General features: G+C 39.2%; 1 protein-coding gene across 1 annotated transcript in view; it reads right to left on the bottom strand.

Moving 5' to 3' along the window:
- Positions 1 to 20,808, bottom strand: part of LEKR1 (leucine, glutamate and lysine rich 1) — a 277,970-nt gene that overhangs the window by 9,027 nt on the left and 248,135 nt on the right. The window contains exons 13-14 of the mRNA XM_060298487.2: positions 19,778 to 19,939; positions 15,869 to 16,168 (exon numbers count right to left, since the gene is read on the bottom strand). Coding sequence (XP_060154470.1) covers positions 15,869 to 16,168; positions 19,778 to 19,939 — 462 coding nt within the window. The remainder of the gene's footprint in view (positions 1 to 15,868; positions 16,169 to 19,777; positions 19,940 to 20,808) is intronic.

Genomic DNA, 20,808 nt, shown 5'->3' on the forward strand with positions numbered 1-20,808 from the left:
TCTGTAAAGCTGGAAAGAACTTTAAGAGAACATTTGCTTCAACCCTCACAGTTTGCAGAAGAGGAACCAAGAGTCAGGGTCACTCAGATGATAGTGGTGGAGTTGGTGCTAGAACTCAGAATGTCCAATGCCTACTTCAGTGGGGTTTCAACCCCTCTGGGCCTGAGACAGTCTGTCCTGCACGTGTGACATCTGTAGTTAATATCTGTAGTGCAATTAAGTATGTTATTTTATTTATTTATTTATTTTAAACACATTAATTTATTAATTTATTAATTTTTTTGGCTGTGTTGGGTCTTCATTGCTGTGCACGGGCTTTCTCTAGTTTTGGCAAGCGGGGGCTTGTGGAGCATGGGCTCTAGGCGCACGGGCTTCAGTAGTTGCAGCACGCGGGCTCAGTAGTTGTGGCTCGCAGGCTCTAGAGCACAGGCTCAGTAATTGTGGCACACAGCCTTAGTTGCTCTGCGGCAGGTAGGATCTTCCCAGGCCAGGGCTCGAACCTGTGTCTCCTGCATTGGCAAGCGGATTCTTAACCACTGTGCCACCAGGGAAGTCCCAAGTATGTTATTTTATAATGAAGGGAAACTGCAGTACGTGACAGATAAAAATTGTTTGAATTATAAAATTGAAAGAATAAAATATATCAGCTCTAGCATTTAGATAATAAAATCAGTAATTTTATGTGATGCTTTCTCAGTAGAACTTAAATATACTGATGATCTGCTCTTTTGTAAGATATATATTGAAATAAAGAACAAAATCTGCTTTGAACTCCACTCAGCAATCATGTATCAAGTTACTAGAAGCTGTAGTGGATACAGTTCCTGCCCTCAAGAAGTTTGCAGCATCGTAAGTTTGAGCAGAGCTGCTTTTTATGTCCCCAACATTGGTTGGAGCCAAGGGTGGAAGCTATGAGGTTTAAGAGAAGGAAGAATTTTTTAATAGCCAGAGCTGTCCAAGGATACTCTGAAGGGTTGAATCTCACTTGACTGGGAGGTTTTGGAGCAAATTTAAGCTTCAAGCGTGTGACTAGACTAGAGATCATTGCAACTTCTTCAAATGATGAGACTCTACATTTCTAGTTGAAGAATGATAGCCATCTTTCATCTATGGAATTCATCAAAATTACTTCAAGCCCCGTGGTGAGAATTAGGTCTTGGATCTCCCTAATGTCCTGACATTCATGGCTGCAGGATGTCAAAAAAGAGATTGAAAGTAAACACTTCAAAATGGTATCCAAATAAGTAAACACAATTCAAGAGATTGTACTGTAGGATTCTTCAGCTGAAAATGACTTTCCATCAGGTTAGCTTGTTTGTAAAAACAGCCAAGGCATTCCCAAGTCTGAGGCTCAGTGGAAAGCATCCTCCTAAGGGCTTACTGACTAATCTGCTGTCAGTGGAACTAAATAACAAAGCATCAGGGAAAGTAGCATCTTCCTGTATTTGAGTTTCTTGTGATTATGGTCAGAACTCCATCCGATTCCAAATTTGGTAATTAAAGTTGCAGAATATGGAGCAATTTCAGATTAACCGTTGTACACTAATATTCTATAAAATCAGCGGCATGTCTGGGTCAAACAAAGCCTCATCATTTACATATATTAGTAATAGACATATGAACCATATATTCACATTTTTTTTCAAATCATGGGGATTAATTACTTGCTTCCAGTTATTATTATTATTATTATTTTGGAGGAACAGGAGACCAAGGATGGTGTTTGTGGCTTTATCATCTGGTTCTCATTAACTCTTCCTGAAATACTTGTTAAAAAGGCAGGAGAGGGAGGGCTAGAGAAGAGGTTAATAAAGTGCCTTGTTAGGTGTCATCTCATTTCTTGCTCCCAACAATTATATTTGACAAAGAAAGACACTGAAGATCACACTGGTATGTAACTTGCTGAGAGTAACCCAGCTTTGAAATGGTGGGGCCCCTGCCTGCCTCCAGAGCCTGGCTCCAAGCTGCCTAGGCCTAAATTAATTGTCTAATTATATCAAGCATGCAGGGGCCATTTTGTTCCAGAACACTGAAGCAATAAAAACAGTAAGACATCACATCTGGTTTTGCCCAACTTTTCTAAACTTAAACTAAACTTTCTTTTAAAAGGAAAAAGCATCAATGCATTTTGTTCCCCACTAGTAAACAGGCAAAATGTATTGAAGTGATTAGATTTACAGGGCTTTAAATAAGTTAGTATAAAAACTCTCTTGATTAAGAAAGCCATGGGAGGGCTTCCCTGGTGGTGCAGTGGTCGAGAGTCTGCCTGTCGATGCAGGGGACACGGGTTCGTGCCCCGGTTGAGGAAGATCCCACATGCCGCGGAGCGGCTGGGCCCATGAGCCATGGCCGCTGAGCCTGCACGTCTGGAGACTGTGCTCCGCAGCGGGAGAGGCCACAACAGTGAGAGGCCCGCATAACGCAAAAAACAAACAAACAAACAAAAAAAGAAAGCCATGGGAAAGAGTTCACTTTATGTGAATATATAAAAGAAAAAAATTATAGAAGTTAACAATGCCATCAATAAATGGGTGACATGAATAAAAGATACACAAATATGGAAGGATAAAATGATGGGTGATGTGATGACAACGGCTCTCATTAAAAGAAAAATAAAATTCAATCCATTTACTAAAATTAAATTCAGGGACTTCCCTGGTGGCCCAGTGGTTAAGAATCTGCCTGCCAATGCAGGGGACACGGGTTTGAACCCTAGTCCAGGAAGATCTCCCATGTCACATAGCAACTAAGCCCGTGTGCCACAACTACTGAGCCTGTGCTCTAGAGCCCATGAGCCACAACTACTGAGCCCACGTGCCTAGAACCCATGCTCTGCAACAAGAGAAGCTACCGCAATGAGAAGTACTCGCACCGCAACAAAGAGTAGCTAGCCCCTGCTCACCGCAACTAAAGAAAGCCCGCGTGCAGCAACAAAGACCCAACACAGCCATAAATAAATAAATAAATAAATAAATAAATAAATAAATAAATAAATAAATTCAAGTCTCAAAGGAAAGGAGTAGTGCTCTATGGAAAACATCCATAAAGCAAGTCAGTTAAAAGCTATTTTGGGCAAGTGACACTACACTGAAGGAGGAAATGGAAAGGTGGAGCAAACCCAAAGATGTCCCTATAACAAGTACAGTGGGAGCACCCATTCTACCTGTCAACTCCAGATTGAATTTTGGAAGAGCTGCTGACCATCTTAGTCTGGGGCCCACTGCTCTGGAACTCATCCTTCTTCAAGGCTATTAGTTTCCAGAACAAAGGACAAATTCTCTCTTTTCTCTTATTCCCCAAACCAGGAGAACCTCTAAACTGAGAACAGGATCCAAAGATAGGACTTCTATTTTTATCTTTGTCATAAACACTATGAAATCTCAGATGAGTCTTACAATATCTGTATATCCTTTGCCACCATTACTTCCTCCTTTAAAATCTGGATTATAACTCAGTTTTGTACAACATGTAGTTCAGATGTTAGAATTTATTTAATCATGGAATAAACAAATGGAAATAGAACACATCCAGTTTAGGGGACTGCTATTTCAGAGGTGGAGTGTGTGTGACAAGGCATGACAAGAGCACACGTGGATGTGGCCAGAGTCAAGGAGACACATTAGTGGAAAATTCCATCATATATGGAAAAGAATCATTCACTCATGGTTAGATCGCTTTCAGCAATTTAGGCAAAATGTTTGTCTTTTGGGGTTGTTGATCTTTTTGTAAGGTTGTGTTGCTGCAGAATTTTAATACGTGTTTTCACTGAACAACACAGGAAAATGTCTAAGATGGAATATGTTCAGTAAGACTGAAAATCATGGGCAAACATGAGTATAATCAGTGAAGCTATAGCATCCTAAATGTTTTAGGTAAAAGTATCTTGGCCATATTTTAGCATGGTAAAATAGTTTTATCACTGGATTGCAACTAGACTGTAAGTCAAAATGGAAAGGGAGGCATGAGTCAGGTGAAGAGGGACAGTGAGTACAAATTCCTGGCAGTGAGAGAGGGAGAGTCACATCTCGGGATGACACATGGCTTAGTGTGACTCAAGGGCAGAGTGCAGAATGGGAGGAGAGACCAGGACTGAGGCAGGCAGGAATAAGCAAGATCAGATCAAGGACGACTTTGACAACCTACAAATATTAGAGTTTTAACTTAATTCTGAGGGCCACATGGAGTCATTGAAAGGTTTATTTCAAGCAGGGGGCTGGCATTGTCAAATCTGCAACAAAGGAAGATTGCTTTGCCAGCTCAGTAGAAAGTAGCCCTGAGTGGGGCAGGATGGGAGGCAGGGAGGATAGGAGGCCAGTTTTCATGGAGGAGGTTCCTATCCCGAGGGCCCCTTGGTTAGGGTGGTCTAGGAGAGGGGGAGCTAGCATTCCTGGGTCCTTAACCTCTGCCAATTGGTTGAGAGCATTATCTATAGATATGTCTACAACATTTTCAGATGAAGGCCACTTTGAATGGACTTAAAATATGGCTTAATTGCATTCCCACTGGGAAAGTAAATTTCAAAATGAAAATATAAATTAGCTCACCATCTGTTTGAAATTTCTAATATTAAAAAATGGCCAATTTTCCCCACTCTTTGCAATGTAAGAGTGGTTTATTTTTATGTTTGTTTTCATTTTTATCCTTAGAGACAGCTGGATTGGTTTCAATTCCAAAAACAGTGGAAGAAGCAAGAGAAAGCTTTGCTGGGTAACTTGATCATTCTGAAGGTGAGAATTCCATTTGTGATGGCAATCAGCTGTATTTGGCATAATTTGGGGGGAACATGCCAGGAAGGCAAGTCCTCAGTGAAAAAGAAGCACAGATGGGTGCCTTTGTTCATGCTTTATCACACCCAGTTAGGTCTGAACCAGTCATGCGTTGATCAGATTACAGTTTCCACCAACCCAAACTAGATCTATCCTAGGCTGGCCAACTGGGTGGGGAGCTGAGGCGAAAGGAGACTGTGGAAAAGGTGTGGAAACCAGAAAGATGAGTAGGAGTTAGCAAAGGATGTGCCCAAACTTCCATTTAAGGCTTCTGTTCAACGAATCTGATCAGCCCCAAACACTGCAGAAAAACAGTGGAAATGGCCCTTTGGAAAGGCATGAAGGAGAATCTGAATAAATTTCCAGGAAAGAAGCAAAACAGATGTCAGACAGGTGTTCTTAAAATTGTATTTCAGTGCTTGCAAACATAATGGACACTGTGAAGTAACTATGGCAGACTTCAAACCAGAAGTAGAAACAGAGGGCAATACTCCCTTGGACTGATAGGCTTCAAGAGCGGAGTTTGAGGATGGAGAGGAAGAGCCCATGAAGACACAGTGTTCAGAATTTACTTTCTAAGTCAGTAAGCCAACTTTAATTGAGACGTAATTAGTATTAATTAACTACAACAAAAAACAATTTCTCTGTATTTTCTCCTCATTCTGTCAAATTTCTGTCATCCATACTCTGCATCAGGGCTGACTCTCCAATACGTGGAAGACAGTCTTGCCTAGATCTGCCTCTCCACGACTGGAGATCCTCAATCTGAGCCCTCTACCCCTGCCAACCAACCCTAGGAACAGCCCCTCCGCACCTACACCCCATCCTCTCCTGTTCCCTGTGGAGCCAGAAGTTAGAGAACCTCCCATTTACCCCTTTACTCTTTGGAAAAGACTCAGATGTTCTCTTTACTCAGGCCCAAATTGAGAGCTACTCATTTTTTAATTTACTAACTTTGGTTTCTCATAAATGGAGTTACCAGAGAAATGTGTAGCATTTTCTCTATATCAAATAAATACAGAAATACAGTAAATGCATATCTTAAAACTAGGCAAATCCCTCTTGCAGAAAAGCTATTTATGTTTTCAAATGTATGTATTCCTAAATTTTAATTAGACCCATCCTTACCAGATGTATTAGTAAACTTTCCTAAATAAATAGGTTTTTTTTTTTTAAATAGGCTTTACATTTGGAAAATATTCAGAACACCAAAAAATTTAAAAGTCATCCATAATCCCCCCAATTTTAAAAAGCTATAAGAAGTGAAACCTCTGCCCATCTCTTCTTATCCCCCGGTGGTGACCACTGTAAATAGTTTGGGGAAAATTCTCTCTTCACTTTTTCCTGACATTTCTCTATGTATGTGATCCTATAGAGAAACATATATACTCTCCTTTTTTGTTTTTTAAACAAAAACAGATCCAGGATGCCAAGAGATGGTCAGGTGAACCAACAGAAACAGCAAAAACAGCTGTTGTAAAGAAAGAAAGCAAATACACATCTACAATGCATTAGCCACAATTCTGACATCCAAAAAGCTCAGTAAAGAAAAATGTGTCTAACTTGTAACATTTGGTAATAAAATCTGACTGGACTGATAGTCTTGTTATTTCACTCATGGGGCCATTCCTGTGTTTCACTGCAGAAATATTAATGTCACTGCATGGAAGAGGCTACTCTAGATCTCCAGGGGCATGTGCATTTTGTTAACTTTCTAAAATTCAAAGTTGAATTCCAAAACCTATCTGAAATCAAAGTTCTTATACAGGAGATTGTGAGCCTAAGTTGCATGCTCCTTTCCTTAGACACTTTCTTTCCTTACAGTCCTTGTTAGTCTCCTCTTTTCCTCCTACCTCACTAGCTATTCCCTCTCTGTCACCATGGCCTAGTCTCCTCCTCCTCCCAGCCTCTCAGAGTTGGAGAGTTCTCCACCCTCTTCTTTGTTACCTCATGCCCTGGGTGATCTCATTCAGCCCCAAGGCATAAGTATCAGCTACTTGTGGACGTCTCCGAAATCAGCATTTCTAGTCAGCCTTCCCCTGAACATACCGCCCATTCAACACCTCCGTTTGGATATCTAACATACATATTAAGGTTAACATGTCCCAAATCAAATTCTTGACATTCCTCCCCAGTTGCATTCCTTGACCAGTGTTTCCCATCTCAGTAAATGGCACTTTCACTCTCAGTTGTTGAGATTCCAAACTCTGGAGTTATCCTTGACCCTTCCTAGTCTTTCATATCATCCAACCCATCTCCAACTTCTGTTGCCTCCATCTAGGAAATATATACCAAATCTGGCCACTTGTCACCTCCTTTACCACGATGACCATCAATGCTTTTCTAGACCTTTTCAAGGACCTTGTAATAGGTCTTTCTGCTTTCATTTTTGCCTCCCCCCACCACCTTGCAACCTATTTTCCACAAAGCAGTCAGAGTTATTCTCTAAAAATAAGTCAGATCATGTCACTCACTTGTTCAAAATTCCCAGGTAGCTTTTCATCACACTTAGAAAAGAATCCAAAGTCTTTACTGCCTTCAAAGACTCCACATGAATTGGCCCCTCCAACCTTGCTTTCTACCACATCCTCCTTGCTTACTAAGCACCAGGAATGCTTGCTGACTTCCTTGTGGTTTCTTGAAGGTTCCCAGGATGTTCCTAGCCACAGGGCCGTTGCACTTCCTGTTCGCTCTGCCTGGAATGTTCTTTTCCTCACTTCAGGTCTGCTTGAATATTATCTCTTCAGAGAGTCCTCTCCCTCAGAAAGTATGCCTTTACCCAAATTAATACTTCATCTTAGCATCTATTAAAAAACAACTATTGGGGCTTCCCTGGTGGTGCAGTTGTTGAGAGTCCGCCTGCCGATGCAAGGGACACGGGTTCATGCCCCAGTCCGGGAAGATACCACATGCCGCGGAGCGGCTGGGCCCATGAGCCATGGCCGCTGAGCCTACGCGTCCGGAGCCTGTGCTCCGCAATGGGAGAGGCCACAACAGTGAGAGGCCCGTGTACCACAAAAACAAGAAAACAACTATTTACATGTTAAATGAGTGCATAAACAACTGCATTAGACCTATAATGAAAAAGGATATATATGTATATAATATATATATACACATATATATATGTATATATATATATAAAACTGAATCACTTTGCTATACACCAGAAACTAACACAACATTGTAAATCAACTCTACTTCAATAAAAAAGTAAGATTAAAAAAAACAAAAACAGCCACATTAGGCACACAGATGTATACCCAAGCTTGCCTCTGGGATTCTGTGGGTTCATGGAGGAGCTCTCCTTTTGTTCAGACTTGAAGAATAAACAGAAGTGTGTCAGGCACCTGTTACTGAAATTTAAGCTAGAATCTGCTTTGTCTTAATTTCTAAATTTCTCATAATCTTAAAAAATATCTCATTAAGCTTCGTATTCTGTTGTTTATTTGCTTTACTTATAACTTTCCTGGTTCTTCTTCTATACTCTTGTCCTTTATCCTTTCCTCTGCTGCTCTCTCTATCAGGTCCTCTTTATAATTTACTCCTTTCCATTATTTTAAATTATTTTTTAAAATTAAGGTAATATATTATGCATAGTTAAGAATTAAAATACTATAAAATTATAATGAAATAAAGTATTCCTTCACACCTACAAGTTCTGCCTCCCAGGAACAACCATTTTCAGGTTTTTAAGCTGTTTCTTATGATATTTGTCTCCATAGTCCTAAATAATATCATTATACAGCTATCTCATAGTTTTCAGTTTTGAAGTCGTTATCTACTGATTTCATAGAATGAAAGACAAGGATTTAACTTCCTATTTCAACTCGTAACAGTTGTTTCTCTTCCCCCCATTAGGAGATGTTTCTGCTCCTTTGGGAGAAGCTTCTATCACAATTTTATTGGAAAATCTTCCCAATTTCTATAGCAATTTTCAGTCAAATCTATATTACACCTTATATGATTATAGTATAAAAATATTATGCACATCTTAGCCACGCAGTGTACTATGATTACATTTTCTTTCTTGCAAAGTTTCCTTCTAGAGTTTATTATTATCCCGTTACTTATCTGCTTAATTTTCTAGGTGTTGATAACTAATTTTTCACCAAACCTACTTACAGACGTGTAAATATCCTCTCAACATGTTCAAGCGCTCCATGTAATCTATCAGTTCTCTTTTTTATCAGAGACATACTTCTAAAAACCCTCCATTCTTCTGCAGAGCTCAACCTGGCTATTCTCTAAATCTGTTGCACTGCTGTCATCCTTGGATTTCTTCCCACCATCATCCTGGGGAATCCCTCTACCTCTCTCCTGTGCTGGAACGCTCATTTCCTGATTCCTGTGTCTTCTCCCTTCTTAGTTTACTCCCTCTTTGTGGTGTCGTATATCTTCTAACAGCTTCCTGAGAAAGGCTGCAAAGGAAGTACCGTTTTTGAGGACTTTAATGTCTGAAAATATCCTTGACACTTGCATTTAATTGATGATTTAGCAGGATATAGAATCCTAGGTTGGAAAAAAATTTCCTTCAGCATTTGGAAGCCATTGGCTTCTAGTTTCTACTGCTGTTGTAAAGATGCCATTTTGATTTCTAATCCTTTTTAAGTGACCCCTCTTTTTTTCCTGAACGCTTTTAAGTACTTACGTTTGTCCTTAAGGTAATGACATTTCATGATGTGTTTGCTTTGCCATCCATCATACTGAGTGGACCCTTTCAATATAGAAATGCCCTTCAGTACTTCGAAAAATTATTGGATTAGTTCCTGGATAGTTTTCTCCCTTCCATTTTCTCTGTTCTCTCTTTCTGGAACTCCTATTAATGAGGTATTAGACATCCTGGCTTGATCTTCTAATTTTCTTTTCTTCTCTCCATCTCTTTGCCTTTTCCTTCTACTTTCTGGGTAATTTCTTCATCTTTATCATCTAAGCCAAATATTAAATTTTTTATTTCAGTTCTTGTATTTTAATACTCATTCCTGTTCTTTTTTTTTTTAATAGCCTCTGTTCATGTTTCATGGATACAATATCTTCTCTTTTCTCTCTAAGGATATTAATTGTGCTCTTTTTTGAAGCTCACTTTTGCTTCCCACATTGTTTTGTATCTGTCTCCTATGAGTTCTTTTTTTGCTTATTTGTTTGATCCTGACTTCTGCCTTTCATGTTAGAGGTGCTCCTCAAATGGTTGGGGATTCTTGGCTTTTGGGGCTTAAAAATGAGTCTTCAAAATGTTACTGGAAGCTCTGTGTGCCTGCATACGGGCTTATTTACCGGTATATGTCTCAGTGGGTAGATTGGACATGGATATAATTTTTACTTAAGAATATACAAACAGCTCACACAGCTCAATATCAGAAAAACAAACAACCCAATCAAAAAATGGGTGGAAGACCTAAACAGACATTTCTCCAAAGAAGACATACAGATGGCCAAGAGGCACATGAAAAGATGCTCAACATCACTAATTATTAAAGAAATGCAAATTAAAACTACAATGAGGTATCACCTCACACTGGTCAGAATGTGCATCATCAAAAAATCTACAAACAATAAATGCTGGAGAGGGTGTGGAGAAAAGGGACCCCTCTTGCACTGTTGGTGGGAATGTAAATTGATACAACCACTATTGAGAACAGTATGGAGGTTCCTTTAAAAACTAAAAATAGAACTACCATATGACCCAGCAATCCCACTTCTGGGCATATACCCAGAGAAAACCATAATTCAAAAAGACACATGCACCCCAATGTTCATTGCAGCACTATTTACAATAGCCAGGACATAGAAGCAACCTAAATGTCCATCAACAGAGGAATGGATAAGGAAGATATGGTGTATGTATACAATGGAATATTACTCAGCCATTAAAAGGAATGAAATTGGGTCATTTGTAGAGATGTGGATGGACCTAGAGACTGTCATATGGAGTGAAGTATGTCAGAAAGAGAAAAACAAATATTGTATATTAATGCATATTATGTGGAATCTAGAAAAATGGTATAGATGACCTTATTTGCAAAACAGAAATAAAGACACAGATGTAGAGAACAAACGTATGGATGCCAAGGGGGATGGTGGGGTGGGATGAATTGGGAGATGGGGATTGACATATATACACTATTGCTACTATGTATAAAATAGATAACTAATGAGAACATACTGTATAGCACAGGGAACCCTACTCAGTGCTCTGTGGTGACCTACTAAATGGGAAGGAAATCCGAAAAAGAGGGAATATATGTATACGTATAGCTGATTCACTTTGCTGTACAGTAGAAACTAACATAACATTGAAAAGCAACTATACTCCAATTAAAAAAAAAACCTTTTAATTAAAAGACCCCAATTGTCAGTATCCAGAGGTCTTTTCTGTTGAGCTAGCTCATTTCGCCACAGAAGTCTCCTCCAATTTCCTGGATATTGATAGATAAGCCTGGTTGTCTGTGTTTTGGGAAGTGAGTGGGTTTTAGGGACTGGGAGGTCTCACCCTATAATACACAGACCTTCAGTCCAGCTCTTGCCTTATCCCATATTCTGCTGTTGTGTATCCTCAAGACCAAAGCCTCTTGCATTCAGTTTTTCTAGAGTGTAAACCTTTGGTATCCTGCCAGGATCGTAGGTGGGGGCCGCTTGGGTTAGAGAGGGCATCTAAGCATCTATTTGCTCCTTTTACAATGATTCAAACAGCCCTGTTTTCAGATCCACTCTTCTCTCCCTCTTTCAGAGGTATCTGGTGTCCTCAATTCCTGAGCCTTTCCAGTGTCATGTCACGTGATTGGGTTTGCTCCTTTTAGGATTCCGCATACTCCCACACTCTCCGCAGGCATTAGGTTTCAATAGCCGTAGCCTGCTGATTACCTCTCATCCATACCTTACTTTCCATTTTCCAAAATTTAGTCAACGTCTTTTTCATCTAGTGTCACCTCCTTTCTTGTTCTTTTTTCCTTATGGATTTATTCACTTTTTATTAACTTACTGTCATTTTAGTGGTGTTTGGCATGGAAGCAGAGATAAACATATGCATTCAATTCTCCATGTTTAACCAAGAGCAATCCCTCCTATTTTTGAATCTTCCATTTTCATCAAATAGCTGCAGGAAGTAGTAGAATTTAAAACTTCTGCCCCTTATGTTTTCCTTATCTATAATTTTAAGACAACAAAAATATTGCACTCTCTGTACGGGCTTTCCTTTGATAGCTGTACATGGACTGTTTTTTCAGATTTACCACGTTCCTCCTCTGGATCACAAGGCCCCTAACATCGGGGCCACACTGTCTTGATAGGACTCATACAGAGCTAGTAGGAAGGAAAACTGGCAGCAAGAAGCATGTGATCTATTTTAACCTGACTTTAAATGATAATGTCCTATTCTCTAACATACTATGTTTCTTTTCTGACTTGCTACTTTTTTTTTTTAATGTTCCAATTTTCATGTCTGTGTCTTCGCCCTATATAGAATTTCAGGAGCCCCCTTTTCACATTTACGTTTCCCATACAGTTTTACTTCCCATTTGCTTTCTTCTTATTGACCTGCACCTTTTGTCGCCTCACCTTCTTGACCCTCGTCTCTGTGGCAGCTCTCCACTAATCCCTGCTCCATGCAGGAATGTCCATTTTGCCCTTTAGAGGCTATGGCTTTCCTCCTATCCTTGAGAACTTTCTTTATACAATTAAAAACAAAGTTCTATCTATTCTCTGGCCTCTTGAATGAGAGCAGGGCTTTCCTCCCCTTAATTAGCTTCCTTATTAGACCATTGATTTATCTTCTTTTTAATGGGAATTTGTTCTCCACTTAAATGAAGCTTTTTTTTTTCTCCAGAACCTGAGAAATTTCAAGTGTCTGGAATGCATGGTCACAAAAAAGTAGTGCTTTTCACTTTACCTGTTAACAACCTTGATTCTTTCTGGCTCATAACTCCTATCACTTTTATTAGCTCATTTCCTATTTTTATAAGAATATTCTGGACTTTAGCATACTTAACCAGAGAAGCAGCCTTAATTATTTACTCTTACAGTTCAGTTGTAATTATTTAACTTCTAATGGAAAGTCTGCCCTCAGGCATGTCCTTAGGTAACTACTTTTGTGCTGATCTCTTTCTATTCCCCAATAATGATCCATGATCATTTAAATACCAACTCAGTGTCTTGTATCTTTCGAAAGTCCACATTTAAAAAAATAAAACTTTATCTCTAAGTGGCTTCCTTTTATAACAAGCAGGAAGAACTCCAAATGTAGCTCCTTTTGTGTGAAAAAGATATTTGCTCTCCACTTTTAGCCTAGCTTTTCTTGCCAAAATTACCTCCAGAGGCCCTGAGATTGGCAGCCTCTAAAATGGCTCCCAGTTATCCCTGCCCTCCTGCTGCTCACAGCCTTGTGCAATCCCTTTGTGTTGAGTGTGGGCTGGACTTGTTGTTTCATCTCTAATGAATAGAATGCAGCGAAAGCAGTGGGATGCCACTTCTGAGATTAGGTTACAAAAAGACTGTGGCTTCTAGCTTGGGCACCTTCTCTTGCATGCTCTCATTCTCACTCGCTTGTTTTGAGGGAAGCTAGCTGCCACGTTGTAGGCTCTTCTTTGGAGAGGTTCGTGTTGGAAGGAACTGAGTGGGGACCTCTGACCAACAGCCAGCATTGAACTGAGGCTCTCAGCCCAACAGCCTTGAGGAAATAAATCCGGCTGACAACTACATAAGTAAGCTTGGAAGCCAACGCTCCCCCAGTTGAGCCTTTAGATGAGACTGCAGCCCCTGACACCCTAACACCAACCTCATGAGAGGCCTTGAGCCAGAGGCATCCAGCTAAGCCCCACATTCAGATCCCTGACACTCAGAAACTATGAGATAATAAATGTTGTTTGAAGTACTGATTTTGATGACAATTTGTTATGCAACAATAGAAAACTAATGCAAGTCCTTATGGCCAATATTTTAGCTTTTAGTCTGTGCTTTTTATATGAGAAGTTTCTTTTTAGGCCATTCTTTCCTCTGGATGTCAGTTTAATTGCTCACATAATATTTTCTGTAAATTCCTCTTTGAAAGCAGGGAATGGCAGTTGCCAGTCTTGTTCATAATTGCCTATTGATGACTAGCACAGTGCCTGGCACTTGAATAGTTGCCTATTATATATTTACTGGATTTGACCCTTCAGTCTTTTTCTACATGTCCTAGTTTATAAGTTACTCGTCACTTTCCATATTGCCATTTCTTTTGGGGATTTAGGAGTTAGAAAACCTGCTGGTCTAGTAACTTTGAGTTTTTTCTCCTTTAATCTGCTGTCCCTCCTCCTCTTGAACTTCAACACTGCTGTCTCATTTGAAGCATCACCTCTCTCCTTCTCCAGCAGAGCTGGATCCATGTGTGCTCACTCTTGCCACTCCTGCCTGGACTGGTGGAGCAGCTCCCTTTTTCAAGGGAGGCTGTGCTGCTGTGTTCCAACAGGAGACACTCAATCACGTAACACCCTAACCATCTGGTGGAGTAAGCACTAGTGTGTTTGTTGTTATTCTAAAAGTGAGAGAGAGAGAGAGAGAGAGAGACAGTGTGTGTGTGTGTGTGTGTGTGTGTGTCCTGGAGATGTTGAGTGCCAAGCCTGAGGTCACTTTGAAATTTGGAAGCAGAATAACTAGAATTCTGGTATCCTAAAAGAGGAAGTATAGAGATTCATGGAGATGAAGTTTGGTGAGTCAAATCTTGGAGATTCATATTTGAATCTTCGCTCCACCATGTTGTGTGAGCTTACAAATTATTCAAATATCTTGAGTCAGTTCCTCATCTGTAACATGGAAATAATTCCTACTCTATAGGGTTTTAGGCATTATTCTTGATCCAGTATTCTGCTAATTCTACATTTTAACTTAAAATTTCTTTGCAATAGGTTCACTTCATAATTATAATGATAGCATAAACTTTTAATTTGGGTTGATAATTTAAATACAGGAAGAAAACATGGTATGTTTGTTAACGATCAATATTACTACTAGCACTTTCCTTTTATTCTTTTATTAAGATGCCAATAAAACCCCCCCAAAATTACTCATAACTAACATTCAGAATCTTCCTCCATTTGCCTTTATTTGCTATACTGTCATAAATGGGATCAAATGTTCTAATGTGACAATATTCTAATTCTTGGCTATTGGAAAATTGCCCCACTGCCTTAATAAGTTTGGGCTGCTATAACAAAATACAAGAGGCTGTGTGGTTCAAACAACAAACATTATTTCTCACAGTTTGGGAGGCTGGGAAGTTCAAGAACAAGGTGCCAGCAGATTTGGTGTCTGGTGAGGGCTCGCTTCCTGATTCAAGATGGCCATCCTCTTGCTGTGTCTTCACATGGTGGAAGGGGCGAGGAAGTTTTCTTTCATAAGGGCACTAACCCCATTCAGGAAATTAGTTCATCTCTCAAGATGTAATCACCTCCCACAGACCCACCTCCACATATTATCACGCTGGGGATTAGGTTTCAACATATGAATGTGGGGGGACACACACACATTCATTCCATAGCATCCACCATTTCTAAACTGTTCAGCAGTTCAGAAATAAGATTTTCTTAGGAAAAAAATTTCAAATCGAAATAAGTCTACTCTGGTTTAAATAAAAACACTGCTGAAATAATCATGCATACATAGGAAAGAAGACCACTACATGTAAATTATCTTATAACTTTAGATTGACAGAAAAATAAAACCCTAAAGAACAATTGTTTTTCAAATATATTGTCCAAAATATTAACTTAAGCAGCAAGTACTCTAAAAGTTTCTTTGGCAAAGATTTAATGTCACAACAAATAAGACATAAATTTATAAAGATTTCTAATCTGAGAGGTTTTAAATGGTCATTTGCAACACAGTAGAACTGGCTCAGGAAACCTTAGAGATTATGTAGTTAAATGTATTATTCATTTTACAGAAAAGGAAGCCAGGTCCAGAGAGGTTAAGTGCCTGCCTAGTTAAGGACAGAGCCAGGATATGACCCCAGATCTCTGATTAATAGTCCAGGACTCTTTGCATGACACCAAGCTACCTTTCCTGTTTTGTTTGTTGAAAGAACATGCACTCTTCCACTAATTGCAATGGTACCATCACCTGCTTCTTACCTCTTCCTGGGACTGGTTGAATTGCTGTATCAGTTGTGCTTGTGCCAGCATTACTCTTTCCAGTTCATCTGACTTCTGTTTCATTTCCTTCCTCAAGTCCTCTGAAACTGAATCATTACTGTCAATTTCCTTCTTCAAGCGTGATTCAAATTCTGCAACCAAATTTTTAAGGTTTTCGATTTCTTTCTCCTTTAACTCAGATTCTTCAGTATATTGAATATGGGATTCATGGAGCTTTTCTTCAAGAGCAGCCACTTTCAGCCTTAGATCCTTAGTAGCGCCTTCAATTAAGTCAGATATCTGTAAGATAAATCTTGCCTTAGTTTGTGGGTGATAGTCTCTAGGTATCCACAGAATTCTCGTGGTTTTAAGAGGTTTATTCTAAATAACTGGTGTTCTGATCTGATGAAAACAAATCCTATGACATATATAGGGCTTCAAGATTTTAAAAGTTAAGACTAAAATTTTATTTTTATCAACTAAAATGGAATTGCATTAATCACTTGGGCATACTTGGAAATACATAAATCTCTGTGGCTGAACTGAGCTACCAAGGACAGCTCAAGTCTTGATCAAGTGCCTGTCTGGACTCACTTTAGGGTGGCTTTGGGACCTAGAAATGCCTGATGTTTGGGGATGCATGTAGGAGAGCACCACACCTATAGTCTACTCAAACCATACCAGTTAAGTTTTCCTTCGATATATTTTTTTTCTTTCTTGAATATGATGACTGGAGGTACCCTAGACACTACACCTTCTATAGCAGCCCTGCCCAACAGAACTTTCTGTGATGATAGAAATATCCTGTGCTGTCCTATATGGTAGCCACTAGCCACATGTGACTATTGATAGTGGTGTGCTGGTAGATATTTAACAACGGACTCACACATACACACACAAAAGCCAGATTTATATCTAATTTCCATGGTGTGAATACTCTCACCTTGGCCAATTCCAAGCTATGAAGGTGATATCACTGTTCGTTAAGCTGGGAAGAAATGCACATAATAGGCTCTCGCTTGTTAGTATGGGCTCTTGTGCATTTGAAACGTGGCGAACATGAGTGAGGAACTCAATTTTCAATTTAATTTTAATTAATTGAAACTTAAGTAGACACATAAGTTACCACATTAGACAGTGCAGTTCTAGACGATACCAGAATACTTAGAAAATATACTGCTTCTAAAGGTGGTACCTCTAGACAAAGAGAGGAAAGAATAACTTGAGAAACTTCTCCTCAAAGTCATGAAATTCTTTAGAAGGGAAAAGATTACTTACTTTTTTCTCCTTAAAAAGCAAAACAAATAACAGAAAACAGACCAGGAAGAGCAAAACTCCTTCTGATGAAACATATCCTTATTATTTATGCTATGGATATTGTCACATAAATATTAGTACAAGAAATCAGCCCATGAAGAATCTGGAAAACATTCATAGACCAAAGTTCCAAGGATTTTGTGAACCATTACTTAAGTTATGTATCCAAAATTTGTTTCAAATGTTAAATTTACATTAAGAATAACTTTTACAAGAAATCTATTTACCACATTAGTAATTTTATAAATTAAATTTATATTCCATTTTCTTCAATTAATCCAGGAAGGAAGAGGGCCACTGCTAGGTCTGAACAGTAGTTTCCTTCATCCAGAGGAGAGCTGACGCTGAAACAGAGCAGGTTATCCTGGGGAGAGGAGGCTCACATAGCCACAAACATGTTTTGATTTTTTAAAAAGGGAGTCAACATTTTAAAAATCAAGGGACCTCCCTGGTGGCACAGTGGTCAAGAATCCACCTGCCAATGCAGGGTACACGGGTTCGAGCCCTGGTCCAGGAAGATCCCACATGCTGCGGAGCAACTAAGCCCATGCGCTGCAACTACTGAGCCTGTGCTGTAGAGCCCATAAGCCACAGCTACTGAGCCTGTGTGCCACAACTACTGAAACCTGTGCACCTAGCGCCTGTGCTCTGCAACAAGAGAAGCCACTGCAATGAGAAGCCTGCACACCGCAACGAAGAATGGCCCCTGCTCACTGCAACTAGAGAAAGCCCACACACAGCAATGAAGACCCAGTGCAGCCAAAAATAAATAAGTGAATAAAGCTGAATAATATTCCTTTAAAAAAAAAAATCAAGAGAATTCACTCACAAAATCTGGACTTATGATTTCTCTTGAAAGACTGTAGCCCTGGTAAGTTGGGGCCTGCCTTTCAGCATTCCCCTGCTGCTGGTCCTGAGCCACCTGGGGACTGCAACAGCAGTCACAAGGTTACGGGAAAAGTGGGGTGGGGGGCAGGAGCCAGGAAGCAAGAGGTCTGTCTAGGATAGAATCTGTCCAGAAGAGGAGGGGCCTAAGGTGAGCCAGGTTACAAGTTCCCAGCACATACTCCATTGTCCCAATATGACTTCACTTAACAAAACACAAATTAAGAGATAAAATTACTTTTTAAAAAATTTTTTAAGAATTTATTTTTTGATGTGGACCATTTTTAAAGTTTTTATTGAATTTGTTACAATATTGCTTCTGTTTTATGTTTTGACTTTTTGGCCCCAAGGCATGTGGGATCTTAGCTCCCTGACCAGGGATCCAACTCACATTGGAAGTTAAACCCTCTGCATTGGAAGGGGGCGTCTTAACCACTAGACCACCAGGGAAGTCCCCCCAGATGTAAAATTATTAAGAATTTCAAGACAGCATTTGCAGAATGTTAAACCTGAAAGGCCTTTTTGAGTGTGGGGACCTATGGTGCTACACTCACGTGGCTAGCCCTGCCTATCGTTCCCAATGAGCTACTGAAAAGGCTGTACCATACCCGCTATACACCAAAGTAGAGGCCAGTAAGTCTCATTTAAGGCTAATTTACATAGACTCTTAATGAGTTTATTCAAAAATATGACTTCACCACTGGGTCTTGGTTAATACACACACACACACACACACACACAGACACACACACACATTCTACTCTCAGGTGTTATGAAAACAAGGGAACCTTAACGAAACCTTGTATTATGTTTAGGATGCATTGCTTAAGAAATTATGGGGACTTCCCTGGTGGCGCAGTGGTTAAGAATTCGCCTGCCAATGCAGGGAACACAGGTTCGATTCCTGGTCCGGGAAGATCCCCCATGCCACGGAGCAACAAAGCCCGTGCGCCACAACTACTAAGCCTGAACTCTAGAGCCCACAAGCCACAAGTACTAGAGCCCGCGTGCCTAGAGCCCATGCTCTGCAATAAGAAAAGTCACTGCAATGAGAAGCCCGTGCACCACAATGAAGAGTAGCCCCTGCTCACCGCAACTAGAGAAAGCCTGTGCGCAGCAACAAAGACCCAACGCAGTCAAAAATAAATAAATAAATAAAATAAAGTTAAAATGATACTTTGAAAAAAAGAAATGGAGGTGTGATTACATTTAAAAAATATTTCCCTTCATTCAAAAATATTTAGAGTTGAAAATATTTGCCATTAAAGGGAAAAATTTTAATTTTTAATTGTTGGTAAAATTTTAATTGTTGGTAAAATTGTTTAATTGTTGGTAAAATTTTTGGTAAAATTTTAATTGTTGGTAAAATTTTAATTATGTGAAACACCTCATTATCTTTTGTTGGATACTTGAGGTATTGGAACATCTAACCATGCTAATTATTAGTTATATAATTTATGCTGTTTTAAAAATAGGTTTATTTTAGTAGGAAAAAATACCATACATAGCTGGATTGTATGCTTATATAATTTATCTCAGTCATTCATTCTGGAGAATAGCCAAACCATTCTATCTACCTAAAACTAAGGCACAATGACCATGAGAAAATCTACAGGAGTTATAAATATAGTGGTGTCCTTAGGAGGAAATAACCAACATCTACAGTTTCAAACCCATTAAATAATGATGAACATCATAATGACAGACCTTCATTTGTAGTTCTTCTTTTTCTTTCTTACACTTTTGGATTATTTCTTGGTGTTTTTCCTTTTCAATATCGAGTTCCAGTTTAACTTCTTCAAAGAGAAGAGCTTGCTCCTGAAATTCAACTAAATGTTGGGCCCTTTCCTTGGCGAGTTCAGCTTCAACCTAGAAAATAGCATTTAACACACAAATAGAGCCATTTTATCTTAAGATAAGTAAATTAAGCCTATTTTCAGACTCATATTTTTTCTCCCAGTTTTATTCAGATATAATTGACATACAGTGCTGTATAAGTTTAAGGTGTATAGCATAAAGATTTGACTTACATATATCCTGAAGTTATTATCACAATAAGTTTACTGAACATCCATCATCTCATATAGATACAAAATTAAAGAAATAGATTTTTTTTCCTGTGATGAGAACTCAGGATCTAATCATTTAAAAAATTCTAATCCTAATATTAATTTTTAAATTCTAATGTTTAAAAACAATCTGACTCAGAACTCGGGCCAGAAAAGTTGATCTTAGGTCAAATAGTGTTACATCTTCTAAGACCATCAAAACCTGTAAAATGAGTAGAGAAGTTAGTACAATATATTATAACAGTTTTCAGAAATACTAAAAGCTTCATCTTCTGTACATTTATGGTGTAAACTCAGTTCTTGCCAGCAACCCTATAAGGAAAAAACAAAAGATTTTGAGGCTCTTACACTAAGTTCTGCTGAAAACTAAGAGTGGATACAAGGAATAAATGTCGATTTTTAAAAAATGGTCCTTTCTTGATAGAGATCAGACAGTTTTGGGGACAAAGATTATCATTTTAATGCGATTGAGGCCAGAAGGCTGATTGAAGGAAAACATAGTCAGTGATGCCCGTATCCAGATTTTGACTCACATAAAATCACGGTGCTGGAAGGGACCTTAGAAATCCCCTAGTTCATTTTCTCAAGCTTCCATGAATTGTGGAAGAATAAACAAAGGCTTTGGATTGAGTTTAAATCCTGGCTCTAAATCCTGGCTCTGCCACTCTA

Source organism: Globicephala melas, chromosome 4 (genome assembly GCF_963455315.2).
Source record: "Globicephala melas chromosome 4, mGloMel1.2, whole genome shotgun sequence".
Classification (NCBI taxonomy): Eukaryota; Metazoa; Chordata; class Mammalia; order Artiodactyla; family Delphinidae; genus Globicephala; species Globicephala melas.